Below are 27968 nucleotides of genomic sequence, written 5' to 3'. Positions count from 1 at the left end.
TCACACCAGCGCCCCCGGCTTCACGTCTAGGGGGTGCTCAGGAGACCGGCCTCCACCGCCGGTCTCGCCCTGACTGTTTTCTTCTGAATCTGAACATGATTCTGAGCTTCCTTTCTTACCACCGTTGTGCGTTTTCACGTGTTTCGCAAGGTGGTCCGATCGCATAAAACGTTTGTTGCATACCGGGCATGCGAATCTCTTTTCACCGGTGTGTGTTCTCAGGTGCCGTTGCAATTCGTCGGAGCGTGTAAATCTTTTACCGCAGAAGAGCCAGTTACAAACGAACGGTCTCTCACCGGTATGCCAGCGTAAATGTGCTTTTAAATGTGATGTTTTGCCGTATACTTTTCCACATCCTGGTATGTGGCAACTGTGTATGTTTTTCTTACGAAGATGTGCTCCTGCGGGACCCAATCGTTCGGCTTCCTGACAATTGGGACAGTCACATGTAGCTCGACCGGCGTACCGCCTCTGTGATCGAGGCGATGGTGCTTGAGCTGGCGGCGCAGGTGAACCGGGACCATGAAGACCAAAAGACCCTTGAGTAGGCAGTACAGATTTGTAAGCATCTTGTAAGAGGTGAGGTGCAGGAGGCAATAAATGTGCTCCACCAGATAATGAATGTGTAAGTTGGGAATAATCTTGTCCAGCGTAATTTGCCATCTGTCCTCCAACATCTAGCCAACCGCTGTGTACGTCCCACCAGGTACTACCCACGGCACTGACGCCACCCATTTCTGCTGCTTTAAGTGCACCACTACTGCCACCACTTCCAACATTAAACGGCCACGATTCATAGGGATGTCTCGAATACATAGACCCTAAACTAGCACTTGATTCACTTTTTCCAAGCAGCTGGTCACCCGATGATGGAAAGTAAAGTTCATTGCCATATGATGGTGCTGCGGCACAAGATGTGGGGGCCCGTGCATATGGCGCGCAAGCTTGTGCCTGGGAGCGTGGGGCAACGCCAGCACCAGGCGGTGAATGTGTACCGGGACTCTTTTTCCACGGATGAAATCCTTTGCCGACTGCCGCATCAGCTAATGGGGGTGGCGATTTACTCGATAGTTTGTTACACTGTGCTGCGAGCATCGCCAGAGGCGTGCCGCGTAGACTCGGGTGTTCCTGCAAAGATAGACAATAAATAATTAATATCTTCGAATGAACACTTTATCGAGGTTTAATTAAGCGTCGACTTTGGGACCGTGAGAATCGTCTGGGTCTGATTTATGTTCTAATATATGTGTATGGGAACTAATGCAGAGCATTCAGTTCATGCCTAAGGCGCTTAAAAACAATATAAATAAATTGTAAGGAGTTTATAGGTAGCGTATTTACAATTAGGCAGAGCGGTGACAGCTCCCGACCGCTACCGCTCGACGCCGCGGGATGTCGTAATTAATAAACGCTGTCTGCGGTGGTCGGTGCTACCTCAGTATCGCCGTTATTATTACAATGCGTTATTATTTATATACAGTTCTATGCAAAGGCGCCAATATAAAGATAAAAATATATGCGTAAATCACGAACCATCCTTTCATCGGTATTCATTTCGCTTACAATAAAACGAACGGAGAAGAAACATCCGACCGGATATTTCACCCTAATATGAGACAAAGGCTCAATAAAAAAGCTTCATTGTACGCAATAATATAATCCGGGGATCACGAGTCGCCGGGCCGGGGCGCGGTGCCACGCCCATTACATTGTGATTGGCGCAGCTGTCGCCGCAATGTGCGCGGGTTTACAACTGCTGGATTTTATCAAATCCTAGAAAACACTCAGAATTGAAAACAGTACTTGATATACTTCATATTTATCTAACTATGTAACTACATAACGTTTTTTGGCTCTATATATTTACATAGAGCCAAAAACCTTAAGTTTAAAGTGAGCTTTATCTCTCTTTTTAGCTCTTTAATTAGCGACCTGCCATGGCTTCCCATGGTTGCAAAAACTATCAGGGTTCCTCTACTATATTATGCATGTATTATACATATCAAACTTTCTCTAGAATCACTCTATTTACTAAGAAAAACCGCATCAAAATCCGTTGCGTATTTTTAAAGATCTAAGCATACAGACAGCGTGAAGTGACTTTTTTATACTATGTAATGATTACCTACATTTGTTGGTCAACTTTAGATCAAGGAGAGATCATGCCAATAGAAAAACTAAGAAATAAAAACACTCATTCTTAGCTTCAACAACACATAAATTAAAATAATACTCAAACTATAAAGATACACATCTATGTAAATTCTATATATGTTATATTCCTAAATGTAATATGTACGCTGTCCTGTGTACATTCTAAAAGCTCATAATTTGTCTTTTGGCAACCAATTATGGTAACTATTAATAGTCAACATTAATTAAATTTTTTCCCATACAAACAGTTTTTGTACTACAATACGCAAAATAAATAAAACAAACGGAACCACCTTTTTAATTATCTCCACGATAAGAATGATTAGCATATAAAAATAATAAAACACAACAAGACTACTAGATCATCAATATCTATTTTCTATATCTATGTGGGTTGATTAGAAATATTAATGTTTTTGTTTGATGACCACATACAACTTTATTAGGTACTTCTATGTAGTTAACTTAAATAACTATCAACCTTCTATGGTATAGTATCATAAACTATCTATTAAATATACCTTTCCACTTGTTGTTTCCATGTGTTTACTTTGAAAACATAAAATATTTTCATTCTTTATCTACTAATTTTTTATTTCTAATCGTGTAAACTTATTAAACAAAAAACGAGTGTGTTTTAGATCACACACCTGAAGTAAAACTTACGAAATGTAAACGAATGTCTCTCTCTTTCTATCTTCAGTAACTTAAATGAGATAGAGAGGAAGACACCCTCTCAACTTCCGATCGCCTCGCGCGATCACACTTTTTCGTAATGCTCTCGTCACGCATTCACCAGCTTACCCCCCAAGTCAAGCGTGCTTAAAGAAGTTTGACTTAAAAAAAAAAAAATGTTATTTAATTACGTACCCGATGATCTGACTTTTGAATTTTTTTGTAGGTGTTCAACAATTAATGTTTTTTTTTTTAATTTTCATGTTGACAGGTTGGAGTAGTCGTCACAGCAAATAACTTTTAGTTTGTGTTTATTTTGTTTGGTGCCGTAATCTTGTGTGAAAATACAAGATAGGATACATCCTACTGAGAGTGTGTTATTTATTTATTTATTTATTACCTATAGTCTTTTGATAAAGACATATCGATACAACAATACTGTACTGTACTGTGTGGCTACGGTACTAAAGAATATAGCCACCCCCTCTCTTCCCGTGGGTGTCGTAAGAGGCGACTAAGGGATAACACAGTTCCGCTACCACCTTGGAACTTAAAAAGCCGACCGGTGGCGGGATAACCATCCAACTGCTGGCTTTGAAATACACAGGCCGAAGATGGGCAGCAGCGTCTTCGGTGCGACAAAGCCAGCCCTGCGGTCACCAACCCGCCTGCCTCGCGTGGTGACTATAGGCAAAACACGTGAGTTCACGTTATTTTTGGCGCGAACTTGTGGAGGCCTATGTCGAGCAGTGGGCTGTATAGGCTGTAATGATGATACAACAATATATTGATACATACCATATTTTTAGTGTAGTCGTGTGTATAGCCTTAATATTGGCGATAACATGTTCGACTCCCTTCGAGGCAGATATTGGTTTTTATATCATCATTTATTTCTGGTGTAGATGAATAGCCTCGTCATCTGCACCGTAACCTCAGAAACCAGGAACACCGTAGAGACCTGTTGTTATCATAGACACCAAACAACAATCGTTACAGTTGGTAGATAATTTTATCCAACTTAAGCAATCGTTTTAGCTCCAACCCTTCTCCTAAATGGCTAAGAAAGAGAGAAAGAGGCCTTTGACCAGCAGTGGGACGTTTACGGACTTAATCGGTTCAGTTCATATTGATACAAACCGTAACACACTTAAAAACTTACATAAAATATATATATTTAGATTTATTTTATTTTTTAAGTATTATATTTAGGTATCTACATATATGATAAATTAAATAATAATCAAATGAATTTTCTTAAAAAAAAATATAGGTAAGTATAACATAACTAATAAAAATACAAATAAAAAATATGTGTTTAATGTAAACATTGGATCACTACTGGAGAAATACTTTTTTTAGAAACATCGACTGTAATTTAATCCGTCACGCTGTTCCGATGCGGATCAATGATTAATTATATCGTTCTCAAAACTACTTCCAAAATACGAAGGCTTCGTCACTATGTTTTAGATACTAATTACAGACTACACGTCTGAGCATTTTGACTCGTAAGCACTTTAAAAAAAAATACCCGGATAGAAAAAATTGATAATAATCCGTCCTCGTATCCTTTCCACTGGACTATCGTGACTCTTTTATACAAATAGTGTACACTTGTACAAATATAGGCTAAAAGCCGGATAGTTTCCTCGATGGAACACATGCCTCAGTTTTGAATGCACTATGTAAGGCTATTAATTGACTAGCGATTGATCGTAATCGGCAGTGCCTCCCGTGTAGGCATTGATGCCTCATAAACCTGATGAGTAGGCGCTCGAATTTTATGCTTGTGAGTAAAAATCTTTCGCTGAGTTACTTTGATAAGCTTTGAAATTATATTGGTAACTTATCTTTATTGTATATTTTTATTACTGCTTGAGATTACAGTAAAATTTCTGTTCGCATGCATTAGGGTTTAAATTATAGTGTTTATAAAGTTTTTTTAAGTGGTACAACTATCCGGCTTTTACCCTAACTGTGTACGACTAAAATTTAATTTCTTAAAATCATTCTCACTGTTATATTGTATATTTGTAAATATAAAATCGATGTGAGAAGTGAGAGAGCTGGAGTCATAATTACAGTAAACATTATACTCCATTTGGGCGCGGGTCGAATGATATAGGTAATTGGTCGTCAACTGACTCAACTAACCTCAGATTGGATCAAAGCGTAGATGAGCCCGAGCCGACACAGCGGCGCCATCCGTCGCTTTACAAACTTGATGGCCTTTTCCTTGTCAAAAATGACGAAGATCATTGTCATAAAAAATATGAGCCGGAATAAAACGAAATCACCTTACGTGAGCACGAAATTGTAGTATTGGAACAGGTAAGACGGTCAAGAATAAAGCGTGCCTCGGCCGGCGATATGTGCTCGAGTTAAGTGTGTTTTTTTTACGGACAACTTTATGTATGTTCCAGATTTTAAACTTTAATTATCACGAGACATTTTATTGGTACCTCTAAAGACCAGTGCAAAACGAGTTGTTAAAAATACGAAGTCATAATTTAAAGTCAATTATTTAAATTTATTTATTTGTAGGTAACTGTTGCGTGCGGTTTTATCTGTGCTGATTTAATTTTTTTTAACATTAATTTTAGGTTATAGTTACTTATCATTTTTAACTAACACGATTTTGATTTTAAGGTAATTGAATCGGTCTTACGTTACATATAAAAAGTTTTTCTTTATTTATTATTATAAATATAGGCCCACAACAAAATAAGTATACCTAAATATGAACAACAGAATGTATACCTACGCTCAAATTTTAACTTTATGAACTACTTGTGATGTAATAGGTGTATATAATGGCGCTTTATCGTTCGTATTGATTTGAATATCAATTGTAGTATCAATTACTTTCTATATATATCAATCCCACCAAAAACATTTTCATGTAAAATGTTGCCAAGACGAGATCATATGGCTCGCACTGTCAAAAAGTTATCAGATCTCATGTAGAGCCAAGCTTCTAACTCTACACGCCCTAACTCTACAAGCCCTAACTTCACAAACTCTACACCTTAGTCAAAATATGTGGCTTGGCCGTTTCGTTACTACCGGCTGCCGATGTTGTAGATGACGACTTTCCTGTCTCATTTATATAAATATATTTTCTCTTTTTATTTTTATTTGTATTATATGTATATCAATTATTCTTCTTCTTTTTATTTTTTCTTTAATAGAACTATTGTATGACAGAAAAGTAAAAAACAGTGAAAAAATTTTTCACCTTACACCCACGTGACGGTAGCGAAACGGCCAAGCCACATATTTTGACTAAGGTGTAGAGTTTGTGAAGTTAGGGCTTGTAGAGTTAGGGCGTGTAGAGTTAGAAGCTTGGCTCTACATGAGATCTGATAACTTTTTGACAGTGCGAGCCATATGATCTCGTCTTGGCAACATTTTACATGAAAATGTTTTTGGTGGGATTTCACTTCTTTTTGTAAGTTGCTTATGACAATATTATAGTTGCATTTTACCTCCGACACATTTTATACCATAAATATCATCCAATCTTCACCATATTCGGTTTAAGCACGCTGTTTTTGATTTTATGTTGAACTGATATGCAAACGGTGATCTCCGCCAAAACTTAAATACCAAAATTACAAAATGTAAATTTTCGACATAAACTAATAACCGATTTTTATTTTTTTATTTATTTTATTATTATTATTAATAACAAGGAGTCCCTATATCAATTTTCAGACCTCTAGCATCAAAATTTGCGGAAGTCTCATACAAACTTCCATCTCCTAGTTTAAGGGGTTGGGGGGTAAAAGTTCCAAGTTTTAGAATTTTTTTGTTGTTTGTGTACTAATTCTAGCTTACATACCAAGTTTCAGCTTTCTGGGACTTCAGGAAGTACTCTATGAATTTTGATGATCATCAGTGAGTGACGAAATCGGGGTTTTTTAGATATCAATAAAATCTAAAGTATAAGAGCTATGCAATTCAAACTTTATATGTTTAATAAGTTCAATATTGACATCATATCCCCAGAATTTTGTTTATCTAGTATAATCCAAACCCAAGTTATGAGGGTTCAAAAAAACGACGAAGCACTTCGAGAAAAGATAGGTAGTGCTTTTCGTTTTTTTTTTTTTTTTTTTTTTTTTGTTTCGTCTTGGCGGGGGCACTACCGTGCCCCCAGATGTGTCATTGACTTTTGTAATTATAAAATATAATTTGCAGTTGTTGAATAAGAAAAATAATAAAGCAAATTATGTGGTTTGAAAGGTAGCCGGATGTTTTAAACAGGCCAATAAATCGAATTACTAAATTGCGGGCAGGCTTCGCTATTAACTAGAAACGGGAGTTATTAAGTTAATCAATGCGCACTTAATACATCCTATATCGTATTTGTGTACTTCTATAACTACATAATAACAGTGAACGATTGAAGACATTTGTATTTTATAATACTTTAAGATGACTGAGGTACTTACCTAATTATTGTTTTCATTGTATCTTTAAGTTATAGTATGAAGTCAAATATCTTTTACATATCAGCGTAAAAATATACCTAGTGGTACATGTTTTAAATACCATATTAAATCAGTATAAAGTTGTTACACTTATTGTATTATTATGTCTAAATTCTATAATTCTTTTTTAATAATCGTTTTAGTGCTTGTTCGTTGAAATTGGTTAAAATAACAACATAAAGTTACATTTTCCAGGGAAATGAAATAAATCATTTTAGCTAATTTATATGCTGGTGTAAGCTGACCCGGTATAGGCTGATATCAGAAACTAAATAATAATCATACTTATATATATTTAGAAATGCGATAATTAAAATTCATTATAAAGATATATTAGCTTAATAATTTTATAACAATCAAATTATATAAAGTAAATATTTTTTGTAGAGGTAGGTGCATATTCTATACAGGTACCTACCTACTTACAATTCAAAATTAAATATATACCATTCGAATACTTTTTAGGTCAACTTTACTGATCATTTTTTTTTACAAAAGTAAGAACACTGTTTGTTTATCAAAAAAAAAAAAAAAAAAAAACATAACGGCTTAGCGCAATAAATAACTTTTGAATAAAAAAAAATACCGGAGCACATACGACGCTGGTTCGGTTCAGATTGGATAATTTAAAATTATCTACCAAAATTATGATGAACCAAAATGAATATTCAAGCGAAACGCTTAGCCCTCGACGTGTTATTAAGATGATCGTGAAGTCGTTACAGAGGAAATTGTATTTCATAAAATTCATAACTATACTTATGACCTAATATTTTTTCGACAACACGCCGTTCAATGTAATGATACTAGTCATCGACATCATATTGAACTTGACTTGGTTATTTATTACATGGAGATAATTTTATTAAAAAAAAAAAGTGTTTGGTAAGTAGTTAACTTAATAAGTGCAATTTAGTATTAAAATATGTGTGGCGACATCCATCGCGCGACTACGAACTACGTAACTAGAGAAAAACTGACTTATCTTACCTACATCGCGCTATCAAAGTGATTGAGTATATATACAAGATCCCGACAACAACCGTGGGGGCAGTAGCCCACCAGACAAAACACCCGTCTGGTCGGAGGATCGTCCCTTTGTGATTGCGGACGAGGAACTCAACACCTCGTTCCTCACTCTCCCAAATATGTATTGACACACAAGCAATCGCGGATTTGATTTCCACACATGACAAATGATTGTATTAGTCACAAGGAGAAGATCACAGATAAATAACACCGTGATAAGTAAGGTAGCCACGATTCCTGGGGAGGGTAAAGGGTAAGTCATCAACGCGCTTGAGATGCTTCTAGTGTTTTAGAAGTCTATAGGCTAAGGTAACCGCTTCCTATCAGGTGGGTCGTACGATTATTTGCTACCCTAGTCGTATAAAAATACGTTTTTTTAAAATATAGTTTAGTTGTATGTTACTGTGTTGTGTGTTTTTGTACCCCAAATAAATTATTTACATGCTACTGGGGGTCGTCGTGTTAATTCATATCCAATATTACTTAGTATGTATTGAATTGTTTGTAGTTGGTTCCGTTTTTATTAGAAAATAATTTACTTACAAAGACTGCTGTAGTTGTTTTAACATAGAGAACAAAGTAAGTCGAGTGGTATAATCGATAATCTGAGAGTAAATTGCCAATGGCTAATTGCACTATTATAGTATTATCCAGTTAATTCCGGGTGAAACAGTACGCTGTTCGCATCCCGTCGCGACGCTTTCCCCATTGTATACATTATACAGAAATACATTTACACGTTGAAGATTTTAATCAGTTGAATATTGTTCTATTTAACAAAATATTATTGAATCGATAAAAATGTGTATATAATTTTTTTTCATAACTTTTTAGTGATTAAAAAGACTAGTATTTAGTATTGGATACTAACCGTTTGCACTTAATCTATAATAATATTATAAAGTTTCTAACTTTGTTTGTAGCGGATAATCTTCGCAAATATTAACCCGCTTATGAAATTCTTTCGCTCACAGAAAGCTACAACATTCAGCAGTGACATAGGCTATATTTTATTGTTATCGAACAAAAAATTTAGTGAAAAATAATAGTATATGTAAATCAAGTCGGAGAAATGCGAGCGAGAGGAAAACTACAATATTAAGTGGGCACGGGTTGGCTAGTAGTTGTTATAAATGTATTTTGAAACGTAATATTCTTAAAGATATAGCTTAATCCAAAGTCTTATCTTAAAAACTATTGGATATTTAACTGTATCAACTTGATGCTATAATACTTATGTGGTTTGTTTTAACTAATAGAAGTCAAAACTTACTTAAATTTAATTAACAGTTACATTTTTAAGTACCCTATTGATTACTATATTCAGCAGTGAAACTCACCACCTCATTGTAATTAATGTATTAGTTTGTATTTAAAATATCAAGACAATTATTATTAGTTTGTCACTTTCCAATTAAAGCGTGACATCAAATTACGGAATAATTCGAAACTATTCTATAATATACTGCCTAATTACGAGAAAGGAGGCAAGGGGTTTAGTTCCGTCGCCAGTAATACGACACTCGAGGGGATGTATTGATTATACTAAGACACAATATTGTAAGCATATTGTCGCTTTTTGAGCCATAATTGTAGAAAATTCTACTATTTCCATTTATTATCTGCAAAAAATACTGTTTAGAATAGACATTTTATTTTAGGATAATAAAACTAGTCAAGTACCAGTGATATTAATATACACTAAGAACTGGTGATGATTTTGATAAAGCTGAAAATAGCAGAAGAAAATAGAAGTAGCGAAAACACATTTCGTGTGTGTCAGGAATACGAATGTATTAGAAAAGTTTGTATTTGAGGTAATATGAGTTTTTACTGTTGAAAAATACAGAACTGTTTTAGACGCGAGGACTAGGGTAGGGAGAGTTTATTTATATTTTTGGATTTATTTATTTATAAAAGCTATTTATTTCTATGTTTTATTTTTATGTATATTGTTTGCAATTTTAATTAAATAATATTAATAAAACGTAAATTTTATTGAAAAAGAGATAATTGTAAAATAAAAAAGACATTACTATTTTCACTAGCAACCCAAACATATTACATATTAAAATGTCATTAAATAGTGATATGAATGTGAACTCATCACTGCTTCTCTTCGCTTCAGCCTGTAATATCCCACTGCTAGGCATAGGCCTCTTTTCCCATGTAGGAGAAGGATCAGAGCTTAATCGACCACCCTGCACTAACTACGGGATGGCGGATATATTTTTTTTTTTTTTTTTTTTTTTTTTATTACAATATATATCCACAGGCTTATAATGCCCGTGCTCTTGTTATTCCAATTATTTTTTTGTTACTCTCGATTACCTTGGCACCTACATATGCAACTTAGAGACTAGTTAAACTAAGCTTAGTATCTCTAATCCTACGTGAGTCCACCGACCAAAATTTAAAGTTATGCTAACTTAATTTACTTATATATATAATTACTACTATTTATTATTACTTTTTCCTTTTCTTCACTTTTATCTTACAATTATCCAGGGGTAGAAGCTGTGTACATTTCTTGACATTTTTGTATTTATACTGTTATTTTTATTATCTAAGTTTATATTTACACTTATATGCTAGTTATCATATATGTACACTTATTTCCTAGTTACCTTATATATACACTTATGGCCTACTGGCCTACTTACAATATACACTTAGCCTAGGTTACTGTTAGTAAGATATTTTTTTTTTTCGTTTTTTGTTTCTTTTTTTTATATATATTCTTATATATTTATCACCATATATGTAATTTTTTTTTAAATTAATATTATATAATTAATCTTAGTTAATTTGTTACACATGTTAAATATAAATAATTTGTACACGTTATGTTATATGTAATTAATCCTATTTAATTTAGTAATTAGTATTTATATTTATATAATTAATCCTATTTAATTTAGCACTTAGTACTTATGTTTATATACACACTATTTATTCATTCAAACAAGTGTCTTCACCCGCCAATAGTTTTCAACATGTCAAGCACACTCTCAGTGACGGCGGCATCTCTGTGATGAATCGCCATCTTGAGACTGTGCTCGAGTATTTTCTTATCCGCGGTCTCCGCTGCCCTCGCCACAAAGCGACCAATTGCGTCGTCACGGTCGTCGGTGTAATAGACACAGGTGTTGGTGTGTCTAGTCACCGCGACTACAGCGTGCGAAACGCTGTCGTGGATCCTGAGCCTCCTCGCCTTCGTCTGGAGGACAATGACGTCCTCGTAGGTCTGGCCCTGCGCCTCGTGGATGGTTAAGACGCGCGATCCCTCCCCGGATCCGTATCCCTGGTCAGTCAGCAACCTCTTCTCCTCTTGCGTAAAGACCAGGTATAAGGTTCGGTCTCTTCTTGCAGGAATACGCGCGCCCGTGAGGCTCTCCACTCGCAAAGATCGGATCTTTGGGCTTGAGCTGTATACGTCTTTATAAACTTCGCTGATGGCAAGGGCGACGTCTTTGGGATTTCGATGCGTGCATGACAACTCGCACGAGATGGTTGTTATCTGGGTTGGTCTGCAGTACCGCATTTCGAACAGGTTGTCCCTGTCGATGTACGGCAGCTGGTTTATGTCTCCGATAAGGACTACCTTCTGAGCTCCCGATAGTCGGGCGGCCATTACTATGGCTCCGAAGTGGTTCATGAGGGCCTCGTCCACCGTTAGGCGGTTGATTTTTGAGCCCTCGTTGAACCCATTAACTAGAACGGAGGCCATAGTGCGCACCTTTTGCTTGGCTTTGTTGCCGTAGCGGTGCGCCAGTTTTTCTTTTAAGTCTTTGGCCGCCTCGACTGTGGTCGTAATCACGACCTCCGTGTCCTCATCGAAGTCCCCGACTATGCGAGTTGTCTTGCCGCATCCCGGTACCCCGTTTATCCACTCCAGTGATGGCAGTTCCCAGGGCACGGTCGGTAAGCCGTCCCGGTCGCCCGAGATGGTTTTCGCCATCCATAGCATCCGGTCCCCCAGCATTACTTTCGTGCATCTGGCCACAACCACCACTGGGTCCCCTTCAGGTGTTTCGAAGGTTTGTGGCTCCTCGACATTCCCCTCCGACTCGACTGCGCTCACGAAGCCTGCTGTGCTGTTATATGCTGCCATATACCTACCCGACATCTTGCCCTTGAGTATTTGTCGGGTTTCACTCTTGTATATGGCCGCTTCGGCTTCCTCGAGTTCCACCTCCAGTAATCTTTGGTGATCGTACTGGTAGGCCTGCATGATCTTTTTGCAGGTGGCTAGGCTTACCTCGCGGTTTGCCTTTATTATCGCCAGGAACTCGATTAGGGCGTTCTCCGCATGTTGTAGCGGTGTGGAGGCAGGTCGAAGTCTCGGCGGTGTTACATGTCCCATGTCGGCCTTAGTACGAGCGGCCGGTGACGCCTCCGGGTGCCTCGGACTATTGTCTCTGGTGAACCTGCTCAGCGCCGCCGATTGCCGCTCACCCTGTCCAGCCTTTTTGGGAGAGAGGTGATGCGGGAGCTTGCCTGGTTTTGGGGAGATGGTTGCGTGGATAAAGGTCGCCAATGGCATCGAGCTCAGCTTAGGTTCAGGTGTGGTCTTTGCCTTAATTCGCTCTGCCTTCTGGGTCTCGATCCGTTGTTGTAGGCGCTCCGAGCCGCAGAGCGTGGACTCGTCGACGGCCGGAGATGCAGGAGGTGTTGGTGTTATGGATTTCGGTCTTAGATATCCGAGATCCTCCCCCCTGTCTTCGTAGACTATGATCTCACTGTACTTGGAGGCCATTAGGCAACCGTACCTATCAGATACGTCACCTCTATCATATCCGACCCTCATCGAATCCACGCTAATTCTTTTGGGGATTCCACCGGGGGTCTCGCTCAACCGGCGTAGCCACACACTAGATTGCGCAAAGGGGGTCGTCTCTCCCCACTCGAACAGCACGATGGATTTGTTATTCAAACGCACCAGACGGTAGGTCGAGTCGCCCTTCTGTTCTTGCGATAGCGCTGTGATTTTAGTGCGCTTTATACTTGTCTTTTGCGTGCTACCCTTTAACAGTAAAGCGAGCCCCGGCGAAATCGCCAGCCGATCGCGTCCTTCGGAACGACAGAAACTTATTCCCATCCTCTCTACTTCGCTGTCCATGAACAGAGCCACGCATCTGGTTTTAATTCCCACTACTTCGCTTCCGTTCCCTTCGCTAAGCGAGGATTTTTTCATCCCGCTGTGGGTCGGTTGCGGAGGTGCGTTTTGGTCGGCTCTATTCCTGAACAGTTTCTGCAGCGAGGAGGGCATGACCTTTGTTATTTGACCCAGAAGGGTGCGGCCAGGAGAAATCCTTAGGCGGATATATTAGTCCATGAGAACAACGAGGACTGACAACATAATGTGCTCTCCGAGGCACGGGTGGGAGACCCGCAAGGACTAAGAACCAGGCAGGAAATAAATATTTGTATAAACACAAATATCTAACGCGAAAACGAACCTGCGACCGTCATTGTTTAGGCGCCGTCGACACGACACACGCACGATTACACCACAGCAGTCATCCGTCCCATATAAAACATTAAAAACAATTTTGTAAATTACACATACAATCTCATTCTTTCACTATTTAAAGAACACATAAATAACTACAAAAGATTTTTAAAAGTTATACAACTACGTATTTTTCTTCTACTTCTCGTAGTTGAGAATTAAGTAAAAGATAATGACTGTAAGACATTACTTCAGCATTAACCGACTACACGCGACCGACCGACCACGTACGCCCGCGCTTAGACTATATCAAATATGTGTTATCTATGGACTAAATCATAAAAAATTTCAGTGCTGTCATATGCGACAAACGTCAATTTTAGCGTGGAATTACAAATAAACCATACTTTAATGGTCATAATGTTAAGCTATTTGTATGAGATATCAATAAATTGAACCGGTATTAATAAAAATAAACGCTTCTCGCTCAACGGCCTTGAAACAAACATCTAGACCACGATAGACACCTGTATGGACTATAAAAATGTTCGCCACAAACCCGCAACAGACAGTGCTGAGCGCTGTGTCAACGTGTCGTCAGCCGTATGCCAACAGATGTAATTAATTCAAAAGAAGTTTTTGTGCATCTGTACTTATTTCGTAGCAGAGTATTCTATTTTTATGTATTCTATATAGGTATTGGTCGTGTGACTGTCTAAAAGTGAATGCCCCTAAGTCATATTACTTTGTACCTTCTAATTTTATTCTTAATTACTACGTACAGGTATTTTTTTTTAATTACATATAAGTTATTGTATTTTAATGAACATTATTATATCATCATTATAGGTATATTACAAAGTTCATTTTTTAGTTTCCAGTCGAGAACTAGAAACGTCAGCTTAAAGAAAAATTTAAAACGTAACCAATATCGATGGACTCTAAACGTTATAGAAACAGATGACGTGTGTTGTGTGTATTAGCACGAAGCTAGAGAGATATTTATATATTTATTTGTATTAATAAATATCATTAATAATTTTAGTATAATTTTAAAGACATTAAAACAAGAAAATGTAGTTAATGATATAAACAAAACAAGATTAATGTACTTGTATATCTTTTTTATTTACTTAATACATTTTGAGACTATGCAGAAAATTATGAAATGGCCTTTTAAACAAAAAGGACTAAAAGCGAACCAATGTCAATAGAGCGTGACGATTTCAATCCGAATACAAAAACTAGGCCCTCTAACGCATATGTCGGTGAATTAAACACACATGCGCGTGAAAAGCGGACGTCACAAGTCGATAATTTCCATTTAAATAAATAATTTGCTGCGGCACAATTCGAGACCGCCATGTGGGAGCGTGAAGCGCTCTAATGACCATTATAACTAGCGCGGTTTCACGCCTTCACTCACCGACCGTTTTAACTGACGTTAAATATGATATACTTTTTACCGAAAATATTTATTCACTTGATTGAAAAAAAATATCATACATCATACGTCTAACTGAGGTATGGCACAGCAGGAAATATGCTGCTCAAAATCTGGAGCAGCCTGACTAGAGAAGTACCTCGACCTTACAGAAGGTTACAGCTAAATAACACTGTTTGCAAGCGGTGCTGTGTTCCTGTGGTGAGTGAGGTGATCAAAACTCCTGTAGTGAGGAGATTGGGGGATCGGTCGGCAATGCGCTTGCTTATAAGGTACGGTAATCGCTTACCATCAGGTGAGCCGTACGCTTGTTTGCCGACCTACAATGTATATATAAATTCTTTAGAGATTAAACACTTATTATATGTCTCTAACATATTAATAATTTAATTGCACTATTATAAGTAATGGTTTATTTCATTATTTTAATTACGAGGGAGTAATTTAAGATTATTATAACTCTTATATTCTAACAGTAAAAAAAACGTTCAGTAATATTTTGCGTGACGGAATCCGTTCCAAAAATTTTGAAGTGTCGGTCGACCTTCACCGACGGAGTGCAGATAATAGGAACACCAATTTGACAAACCAGTTTTGAAACTTCGTAAAAACTGAGAAACGAAATGGAAACAAGGGATCCCCTTCTATAGATCTTTGGTTTCAAACATAATATCACTGCACACACTGCTTGGTACGTTAATATAAAATTTCCTTTTTTGTGAATTCACAAAATACTTATATTGCTAATTTAAAGTTTAGGCTTTAAAGATACATTTTGAAACATCTTGGCTGCGTTGACTGCTGCGATGTTTAGATATGTTACAATCATATCTATCCACCTTTATAAGTATGGAGTACTGTGCAAATATAAAATCTAGACTTAAATATATTTATATGGTAATTAAAAATCATTTATCTTACACGTATCGATCTCAAATTGAAAGTAGACGTAAGTTCAAGGTTGTAAATAATTCCTACAACATTGCGTGCGGTTCGACATCGCCTTCGGCCGCGCGTCTTTTGAGTTCCGAGAAAACATCGTTAAACTCCATTTAAATTCACGTATTTTTTGGTAGCAAGATAATTCCAATAATTTTCGCTGAAATTATAATAATTAGCTCCATTTATGATAGTAACAAACAAATAAAATGTTCCGAACACGATGCCGGAGGCTTTCGAAAACGCTATCGTGAGCTCTTGACTTCTTTATGCGGTACTGGCCTTATACGTTACATATGCCGTTTAATTTCTGGATCAATATAACTTTGTCGTATAGGATAATGTAATGAAACCGCAACGACATATGTCAAATTAAAACTACAACTACAGAAGCAATTAAAAAGACGTTTCATGTCATCAAAATGTACTAGTAGGTACAATTGTATTGATTATTTTGCCAGAGTAATATATTCCGTTTTCTATTACTTGTGAGAACTGCGTGTGTATTGGGTTATATAACAGAAAAAAATTGTTTTAAGATCCTCAGTTTTCAAACTGAGATGAAATGACGCGTTATTAATTTTGTATACATAATTAGATCTTTTTTGTTGCATGCCAAACTACATTGATACTTCTATAATAAATGCAAACTTATTTAAAAAATGATATAAAATGTGATTGGTTAAATAATAATACAGTTCTTTGTAATAATAGCAATAATTAGGCAAGTAATAAAATAAAGCACTACATTTTGCCGTCACGAACGTAGTGCAACAGAACAATTGCGGCGCACGGGTTAAAGGAGATACCAACGATTACAAGGCGCTGAATGTTCGATCGTCACGTACTTACGGAGCGGCGAAAGAACAAAGCGGTGATATTAAACAATGAAAGACCACAAAAAGTCCCATAATTCAATTTGCATCCCGCTAGATGAATGTAATTGTCGACAAGAACTGTGAGTATCGGAGTACCCGCGGGCGACGCTCCATGAGAACGGCTTTCGCCACTTTTCACACTTCTGCGAATCGATTAGACGGTGCCTCTCCGTGACTCAACACGATTGCTTTAAACTATATTCTCCGGCGACTCGAACAACGCCATAACTAGATATACACCGACGTCGCTTACATGTTGTTGTGCATATTTTATTTCTGTAGTCATGTATCGTTTGTAGATCGGATATCGAGCATGTCGACACCGTCAAGGCGCGTCTGCGAGGTGACTCGCGCATTATTATGATAATGCGGGCGGAGTCGATGGTATCGCTCGCCGCTATCCGCTCTCATAACACAATTGAATTAGCATAGCGCAGTGTCGGTCACAGCGGGCGGTGTAAGCCACGCGACCACCTAAGTACATCGCATTCATTTCGTTTCGTTTTCATTTTATAAGTCTTATCGTCATCGCAAACGTTTTTGATTAGAAATCCCTAGTGCAGTCTTAATTTTTAAGCTTTATTAAATCATTTGACTTTTTATGCAATCAACGATTAAATGGTCTTTAATTGCAACCGCAATTGGTGCTAAACTAAGTATATGCTGAATGTTATTCTACAAGTTGAACGTTGTGGCTTGGATTGGTTATGAATGAGTAACATCGGACGCACTGAATGAAGTGACCGCAACGACCACAGCGCTGTCTGTTGGTTGCCTAATATGTCAGATAATTGTGCATACGCACGTTAGACGTGATTACTAAGAAATTCGTAACTTAACGCTCGTTTATTTTTAAATATTAACAATTAACTAAGGACCCTTCTAGAGATCAACAATGTGAACATTGTGACCATTAACGACAGACGCGATTCAAAGCCCTCGAGTGAAGTGCAGAGTATTCATGGCGGTTTGTCTGCGTCGTGGAGGACATAAAATATCTGCGGAGGGAGCTAATGGTACCATTACGACCCTCTAATATTAAATATCAGGGATTTCAGATCGTCTCGTTTTAAATGTCAATTTGTTAATTTTACGCTATATTGTGTGGCACATATTCCTGGTGTTCCGGTTGTTGTATTGAAATATATTTTAAATTCTTGTTTAAGGAACACAGTAATCGTTTGTAATTTAATGTTCTTAAAACTTTTGACGTCATCTCATACTTATTTAGTGTTTCTTTTATGGTAACATTTAAAACATTATGTAACATTGAGACTTACAATTGTTTAAACCAAAAACCCTTTTAATATGAGCGAAAATTTTAATAGCTTATTCGAATACGGCTATAGCTAATGGTCGTTGGGATACAAGGAAATACTATTTGTTTAAATCCGTCAGTCTTACACAATAACAAATTGCCAACGGAAAATTTACAGTTAAAAGCCGGATGCTACAGTTGATAGTTGCAATTTCCGATAGTACTTACAACGGAGATAATGGAACATTTGCAATGGTTTTATAGTTTTGTACTGTTCCGATTTATGTGATCCTTTCAATCGTTATTTTTTTCTGAATCATAAAATAAAATAAAATTTTATTACAGGTAACTATTTATATCAATCTTATAAAAAATTTACAAGCCTTTTATACAAAGCATTTTTCGTATCGTTTCATATAAAAGTCCAAAATTGGGATTTCTTGAGACTTATCCAGAGATATCAGTGTACCATAATATCTTAGGAAATGTAAGTTTTGATGATTCTGTAGTTTCAAAGTTTTTATGTAATATTTATGAACAAGATTTAACATTACAAAACATTGATTTATAAACGTTGTGAAATATATCGAAACTGGTCCATATCTGAATATGCGAGTCACTGTTGGTTTGTATCAGATTTGTGCCGGTCATTTGATAAGAAGGATTAGTTAGAGTGACAAGACGTGGCGGGAGACGCCTCCGGGGGGCCACCGCCTTTCTTTGAGATCAAAGTGCCAAATTAATAATTATTGTAACACTTTTAGTAACATTTGGAATAGTATTGGAGAAAAAAGGTTTATACTTACGTTTGTCTGTATTACCTTACATTATTCGTAGTTACATAACAGGTATAAATATTTTTACATATAAAGATTTCATTAATAGAAAAACAGTGCCTTTTACCCCTTCCTTAAACGTCTTATTTATACTGAATAAATTTCTTTTCTACTACTAACTAAGATTTCATTTATTGATAAATCTTCCTTATATTTTGCTAGTCCGAAACGGGTTGCCCGATTTTTATCAATTTTTTTTTTGTGCATATCGGGTAGGTCTGAGAATCGGCCAACATCTACTTTTCATACCCCTAAGTTATGGTTAGGTTGGTTAGGTTAAGTTAGGGTTAAGGGGGTTTCTGGGCGGACGCCCTCGGTCGCGCCAACAAAATCCAGCTGCGACGGCCGCAGCGGGTCATCGCGACGAGGGCGATACGCGGTTACCGGACGGTGTCCTGGACGGCGGCGTGCGTGCTGGCCTGCGATCCCCCCTGGGAATTGCAGGCGGAGATCCTCGCCGAAACATATCATTTTGTGGCGGCGAGGAGATCCCGGGGGGAGTCTCCTACGTGGGAGGAGCTCGCACGCATGCAGAGGCTGGCGCAGGACACCCTGTTGCGGCGGTGGACGAAGGACTTGGCTTCGCCAGTCCCCGGGCAGTGGACGGTGGACGCAGTGAAGCCGGTCCTTCGGAAGTGGGTGAGGCGGCGGTTCGGGCCGCTGACCTTCCGTCTGGTGCAGGTGCTTTCCGGACATGGGTGCTTCGGTAAGTACCTGCACCAAATCGCGAGACGGGAGGCGACTCCAGCCTGCCACGAGTGTGGAGCGCCAGAAGATACGGCGCTCCACACGCTGGAGGCGTGCGCCACTTGGGAACCGCAGCGGCGCACGCTTTCAGCGGTTATCGGAAGCGATCTCTCGCTGCCGAGTGTCGTAAAGGCCATGCTTGACAGCGAGAGATCGTGGCAGGCGGTGGTTTCCTTCTGCGAAGAGGTAATGAGGCAGAAGGAGACCGCGGAGCGGGCCAGAGAGGAAGACGCCTCTGCTGGCCCACTCCGGCGCAGACGTACGGGGGCAAGGAGAAGGCGGTTTGCCCACCTCCTCCCCCCCCTCGTAATAGTGGGGTCGGCGGTCGATAGTCGGGGGACTTCGGCCGGCCGGACGACACGACCCCATACGTCTGGGGGTGGCCTTGTTGTGAGCGAGGCCACCCCACCATCATGCCGGGGTCCGGAAGCTTTGTCCGGGCCTACCGCTGAGGCGAGGTGGCGAATGCTAGCGCGACCCCTCTCGCCCCACCCAGGCGGATGACTGCTAACACGTGGTGGTTTTTAGTCAGTAGGAGTCTGACATAACCCTCTGGCGCCCCCGCGCTGGAGGGTATCCATGATGGATTTTCCCCACGTAAAAAAAAAAAATAAAAATAAAAAAGGGTTAAGGGGGTTAATAACATATATGGCAAAACAACATTTGCGGGGTCAGTATTAATATAAAACATTGGTGCGCTTATATTTTTCTTGAAATAACATCTACAAAAACTAAATCATCATCGTCATCGGCCGATGAAAAGCGTCGTCGATACTTCATTGACACTAATAGGCAACCGTGTTGGTAGATCGCGTCGACAGTAGAACAAAGAAGTTACCGCTCCTTCGCATCTTATCGAGTAGTGGGTATTAATTAGTGGTGCGTCTTTGAAAATAACCTTTTCCGCTGTCGAGCCATCACGTATTGACAGGACGCGATGACGGCACGGCGCCTCTACCCTCGTGACTTGCGTTTTACCTTCATTACCACTGCCCGTACCTCGCCACTAACAAGCCCGGCTAATGCAATGAGTTGCAAATATACACGACCTATTGTACGATTATCGTCCTTCACCCTTGAAATGAAGTTCTACTTTTCCGTAACAATAAATATTAGTGTACAAACACAGAAGCCGACCACAGCCCATTCTGATGACATTAATGACGCCCGAATCAGGCACTTTAAAGATCTAAAGATATATTAGACTTTTTGAAATTGAAGACCTTTTGAGTGATGCTGTCTGTATTAAAAACTGCGGTGAATCTTAAAGGTCAGAAATCGATTTATAATTTATAAGTTGAGTGTGAGCTCCGGATGTAGAAATATTTTTTATTAAAACAGAATAGGATAAAAACGTTATAATCAGAAATCGTTAGCCATTTAAAATTACGATATGTTGCATATTTCATGACAAGAGCAGAAAAAGGTTAAATTAAACATGACGGTACACCGAGATACGCAAGTTATAATGATTGACTGCAGTTGGTAACCAGTGAATCATATCACAGTGTGAAATTGACCGTCGCGGCACCATCTTACCCTTTTCTTGTTTATTATTATGTTCATTCGTTCACACATACATTTACTATGGAAAATTAGAATATAAATGAATATTAAGTACCTAGTATGTCTATATTTTGGTTTTATTTATGTATTTACTTATGTTGTAGTTGTTCATAAAATAAATAAAATTACTTTATATCTAACTTAAAGTAAGTTCTATCAGTAATAGAATCAGTCAAACATTTTTTTTTTCTGTTTTGATAATATAAGTCAATATTATAAGTAATTGGAGTATGAATATTTCAAGAGTTTTTAAATGAATTTTAACGTTGATTCCTAATTTCTACTACTACTAAAATTCCTACATTATTACTAAATTGACAGCATAAATACATCAATATAAAGTAATCACCTTAATATAAAAATATACAATAAACATATTTTACGTTAAGCTTCATGTCATTTTCTTGACGTGAGTAACAATCGTTATTTAGTATGCTAATAGTGATATTATATCCAACAAACTCTTTCTCCGTTGAAGCCATCAGCTGTTTGCAATCTTAATAATTATATAACATAATTTCGCGTCAATATCATCGATTCATGAGTAAAAACCATAAATATGTATAACCGAGTATATTAAAAGGTCATTTGCGGGAATGGCAGGAAACCGTAGCGTCCCTGTGGTTGAGCCTATTGAGTTGTTTTTACTTGCTGCGTTTAAAAACCGCAATAGACATGTCCTGAATAAATTATAATTCTATAGCCAATAAATACATTTACTGATATCATTTTCTGTTAAGCGTTTTTAGTTCTTATTGCGATTAACTTATGAGATATTTTCTCGTAAAGTTTCAAAGCTTTATAATTTAAGCTATAGGTATGTATATAAAATGTTAAACGTGCAGTCTTTAAAATGCCTTTTATATGTATATACATAGATAGGTATATATATATACCCTTTATTAGTTTTTGTTTATATATATACAGGTTAGAGAACTCATTTGTAATGCTAATTAATAAAGTAACGATGAGAAGTTCACATGCAATGATTGTACTCGAGCAAAATGTTATTCGTTTATATGGGTACGAAAAAGTATATTACGAAAAAGTATAATGAGGGAATTTATATAGGCTTATTTTAGACATTACAATATAACTACGATCATATTTACATAAAATGCAAATAATAAGGGAAGTGTGTGTGTATGTGTGTGTGTGAGTGATTGTGTGTATATGTGTGCGCGTATTTGTTCTTGGTACTCGTTTAGTGCCGGTTGCGCTGGCGGTTGCGGGTTCGAACCCCGCACATGATATACATTTGTATTGGCCATACAGGTGTTTGATCTGGGTATTTGTGCAGTCCTTGTGGGTCTCCTCACCGTGCCTCGGAGAGCACGCTAAGCCGTCGGTCCCGGTCGCTATCATGTACACCTGATAGCAATCGTTACTCATAGTAGGGAATATATCCGCCAACCCGCATTGGAGCAGCGTGGTAGATTAAGCTCTGATCCTTCTCCTACATGAGGAAAGAGGCCTATGCCCAACTGTGGGATATTTACAAGCTGAAGCATACTCGTTTAGTAAAACTCAAAATCAAAGTAGCTTTATTCAAACAGACTTCTAAAGTAACTTCAAATCGTCATTTTACAAATTAAAATTTAGTAAGTATAATAAATATATATATAAATAAAACTTTATTTGTTTATATTTCCTTAATGTTATAGAAAAACAAAAATATAAGACGTCCTTGAATATACGAATTAAGTAAATTTGCGTTGAAATTGAGTGTAAAATTCCACCAGAATGAATTACTTGAGTTACTCAATAAATAACTTAGAACACTCATCTTGACAGATTCGCACATCATTATCCGAATTTTTTTTACGTATTGTGTCGCCTGGCATTGTTAAATTTGTCTCGCGACAGACGTTTCGTTGACTGATGCTGGCATAAATAACTCGATGAAGATTTAACGAACGCTTAATTTTAACTTACTTGTTTGTAGAACATCTAATGAACGTTCACTGTTCTTTGTTTTATTTGACTAGTACCATTGGCGAAGTTTGTAAGTAGTAGAACAGACGACAGTGTGTGTATGTCATAAGATATTTATTTATTATTTATTTATACTTACTTTACCTTTTATTACTACTATTATATTATTTACTTATTACTTTTATTACTAATATTATATATTACTACTATTTATTATCTACTTATTTACCACAATGATAATTGGACTGGTTTAAGTAAACTCTCATTTTAATTCATTGATATCATTTATTAATAATTACAATGGTTTTCTGTCCCAGTATTCAGTATCATTAAATAAATTCATAAAATAAATTCTTAATATTACTATTATTTTATTTGTAAACAATTATGATATTTACTTGTATAATTATTGTTCGCCCTTTAATATAACTGATTTCCTACAATACTTGTAACAAAAAATTGAAATATAATATCATAACTGCCGTCATGTATATTCAAGTTCCAAAATGGTTCAAAGAGCTATCTTCGAAATAAATACAATATAGGCACATAAATACAAAATAAAAATTATTATTTTCGTACCTGTTAAGATCCATACGCACAGCCTCAGTTTAACGTTGTAAATGTAACTTAAATATTGTCAACAAATCTAAAACGGTAACAGAAATCACGTGAGTATTTAACGGTCGGACGGTATGTCGTCGAGCAGTAAATATAATTTCCTCGACAGCTTCATTTAAATACCTTTTGTCAATGAACGGGTTAAACACGTCGTTCCGACGATAAAAAAGATATATTGTGGGGTGCCGTCGCTACCGTGCCCGGGACGGATTTATTATTTTCATAATTGCTTCATGAGACAAATATTTTAATTAGATAAATTTTAATGAAGTGTGTTGACAATTTCGAGTCTTTTTTTTTATTCTGGTGTTGACTTAAGTTTTTACTTTGAAATTGCCGCTTCTAATTGTGTCTTTAAAAAAATACCTATATAATTTTTTTCTTATTGCAATACCTAGTAGTATTTCTATTTAAAATGAATGAATTGTATTAAAAACAAACCAAAATCGCAGCTGACACTAATGATAGTCCAAGATATAGCCACTTAACTTAGACATATTTACTCTAAAACATCATAAAACTGTTTTAAAAAAATCAACATAACCTAACCGCTTCCCATTAGCGCATCAAACGCAAACACTCCAAATAACCGTAATCTCCTATTTAAAATGTTTAATCTCTCACAAAAGGGTACTTCGTATCAGAAGTGACAGATCTTGCGAATCCTTTGTACCGTTTTAAGGTAATATAAAGGTAACTTTCAGATTTGTCGATTTCCACTCGGGAATGACAATGCATCAAGCACCTTAATCCCGACAACAGCCATTTAGGGGCATTACAAATAAAAGTTTGTCAGTCGGTTCGGCTCAATGCCACAATGGCCATTCACGAGGCTCCACGCTGAGCGCCGTGAATGGGCCAGCGCCAAAAAAATCTATTAGATACGCATAATGGATTTGATATATCGACGTGTCGTCATCGATTTACGAATGTTATTCTTGACTGTGTATTGATTTTATTAAACCTTTTTAACTGTTAGATGTGATTTAGTTCTAGATTTGATAGGGATTTTTCTAGGTTTCTTATACCTACTAGTGTTTCATAGTTTTGTAATTTTTTAATATTACCGTTTCATAGTTTTGTCCGTTATTGTTATCAATCGTAAAATAGAGACTTTATTAATGAATTCTAGTAAGTTAAGATATTAAAGCGCCGTTAAAAGTTTATAGGGCTAAAGCTTTATTATTAAATATAAATAAATAAGTAATTAACGCCTCATACTCAACGACCCCACTAAGATTAGGTATCTCCTAATCTCCTGTCGGTGGCGGGGGGTGGGGGGTATTATGTACGGTAACGGTAGGTACGGTACCGTCCATGAACTTCTCTACCATTTAAACATGAGATACATTATTGGGTGGTACATAGATAATATAAAAAAAAACATATCAAACAAAATACAAACGTATAATAAGTGATATACTCATAAAGAAAATCGTATAAACGATAAAGTGATACACACATCAATATCGATCACGATCGTAATGTACGAACATCGACCATTGTTCGTGAAATTATCAAATAAATTTGTATTGGTGGAATAGAAAGATTACTTTCAATTGTAAATCGTTAGAACAATACCTTATTGTTCTACGTTTCAACGCTTCATAAATCTAATAACGGCACACCGGCTTTCAAATAGAAATTGATATCCGATTAATACAGTTGGTAACAAATGTATCTTAAGCATTCTAATAATCAATAATATCGACGGAGATTTTATTTTTGTTTGCGTATGCGCGAGTGTGTGCGAGTATGTGTAGGTATAACTGTGCATACGAAAGAATTTGCATGAGAGCGTGCCTTTGTATTTATGTCTATGCGTGTATGTGTGTGTGTGTGTGTATGTGTGTGTGTGTGTGTATGTGTGTGTGTGTGTGTGGGGCTGTGTGTGTGTGTATGTGTGTGTGTGTGTGGGGCTGTGTGTGTGTGTGTTTGTGTTTATGCGTATGTACGTCAAACGTACCAAATTATTCTAAATAAAGGTATGTTTATCCTGTAACTTGTGTATCCTTTAACCTGTGTTCTGTAATTTGTAATAGTAAACGTGAAATTTATAAATTATCATGTAATTAATAAGTTAATATGGATTGGGTTATTAGACAAGCTTTATTTAAATATTTTTTTTCTCGAGTAGTTTCAAATTTTTTTGTTTAATTATATATTTTTTAAATGTAAATGTAAAATAAAATACATAAAACTTCATCTATCTGTGTCATTGACAAGTAGAAATAATATTTAAGCTATTTATAACTTAAATTCTTTACATTTAAATAAAATAGGTACAATTGTTAGAAATAAAAATCTAAATTGTATTTATGATATCGACTGTACTTTGTAATACCTCTGTGTGACAAACATTTTGGCGGAAGAAAGACGGATATGGCGGTGATAATCGCCAAAATGACGTGCCTGGTTGTCTGTGCTATTAGTTTTGAAATTCTTTTTTCTAATTTGACATGTAATGATGTGTCAAACGTGCGAAATTCATTTGTTGATTTTGACAGTGACAGTCAGTCCCGATTAAATTTTGTGAGTGAGATTTATATAAATATTTGGTACACAGCTGTAAAATTTGTTTATTTGAACATACATTTCTGTAAGGCTATTTTTTTAATCAATTGATTTTATCTGTAACATCTCACTTTTAGGCACAGGATTTTTTTTCATGTCGAGAAGGAAAGAAAAACCAATAAGAGTTTTTGTTGCTTTTTGAATGTTACCCCTTCTGTTATGTACCGACTTGATATTTTACGTCAATAAAACGTAGAATTCTAGCTCGTGTTAAATATTTATTTAAAATGTGTTAAACGTACACTACCTAATACACCATACTTTCAACTCTAGTGTTATCGTAAGACATCGTTTATTTTTAACCAAGCAAAGAAATTTTCATTTAAATATTATACATTTATTAGATATATTTATATAAGTAAGTAAATTTTAATTGTATATAGGTACGTTAGCTAAAATAAATAATTAAAAACAGCTGACTCTATGTCAACATGACAATGTTTTTGTAAGCGACTGCCGACGGAATAAAATTACATATATCTACTTATTTCTTATTTTACACTGAACATTGTGTAACTTTTGTAAGGAAATAAAGGCTGTTTACTATCATATAGTAATAAATTATTAATGCTTTGTTTTATAATACACAAAAGATTTGCTTAAAAGAAATATAAGTATTTGATATTTTCGTTTAACTTACGTATCAAAAAAATACACTTCAATTAAAATGCTCATGCTCGTTTTTGAGATATCAGATATCAATTTTTCTTAGGATAATTCTTTAATATTCTATCTTATCGAAGTACCTAACTTAGGAAATTATATTTTAATAATTTTATTTTTTCATTTCATTAATGACTGACGGTGACTCTTAAGGTTTTGAACAAAAATATCTGGAACTTTATTTAAATAACGTTTATTATTATTATGATGTATGCGAAAGCAACATTCAAAAAGAGCTCAATATACAACGTATGATATTTGATAAGTACACATATTGCATAAAAATAATCAAACTCACAATAGTTTTATTCGGCGGCGCCGGCAGCGGCGCGTACATGTCGGTGATCATTGCCACAAGCACATTCCACAACAATAGTTAACGACAAACAACGATACTCGACGATAAACGCTGACAATCGACGACGGAAAGGTATACGCCGTGTCTACACGATACGTGTCACTCGGAGCGTCGGCATGACGTCTCGTGTCGCGGCGCGCGAGTATACGTGTAGAGTGCGGGCGAGATCGCCGTGCGGGGCGGGGTGGGCGGCCCTACCAATCCCAGCCTCTTATCCGGCCCCGCCCACACTACTCCCCGCCCACAAGGTCGTATATCGATCGCACGCGCGACTCCATTTTATTTCGGCTCCCTCGATTTGCATAAACTTTTTTGTTTCAAATCGTCGATAAGACCT

The 27968-nt window shown here is 36.9% G+C and overlaps 1 protein-coding gene across 1 annotated transcript; it reads right to left on the bottom strand.

Moving 5' to 3' along the window:
- LOC123654053 (transcription factor Sp9) lies at positions 1 to 27909 on the bottom strand. The gene is given in 6 exon segments (XM_045590013.1): positions 1 to 1128; positions 1342 to 1415; positions 27735 to 27785; positions 27788 to 27829; positions 27832 to 27886; positions 27889 to 27909. Coding segments are annotated over 6 exon segments (1371 nt in total).
- Between the last annotated feature and the right edge of the window lie 59 nt (positions 27910 to 27968).

This window comes from Melitaea cinxia, chromosome 5 (genome assembly GCF_905220565.1).
Source record: "Melitaea cinxia chromosome 5, ilMelCinx1.1, whole genome shotgun sequence".
Lineage (NCBI taxonomy): Eukaryota > Metazoa > Arthropoda > Insecta > Lepidoptera > Nymphalidae > Melitaea > Melitaea cinxia.
Note: the sequence above shows the minus strand (reverse complement) of the source record. Positions and strands in the feature narration are given on the sequence as shown.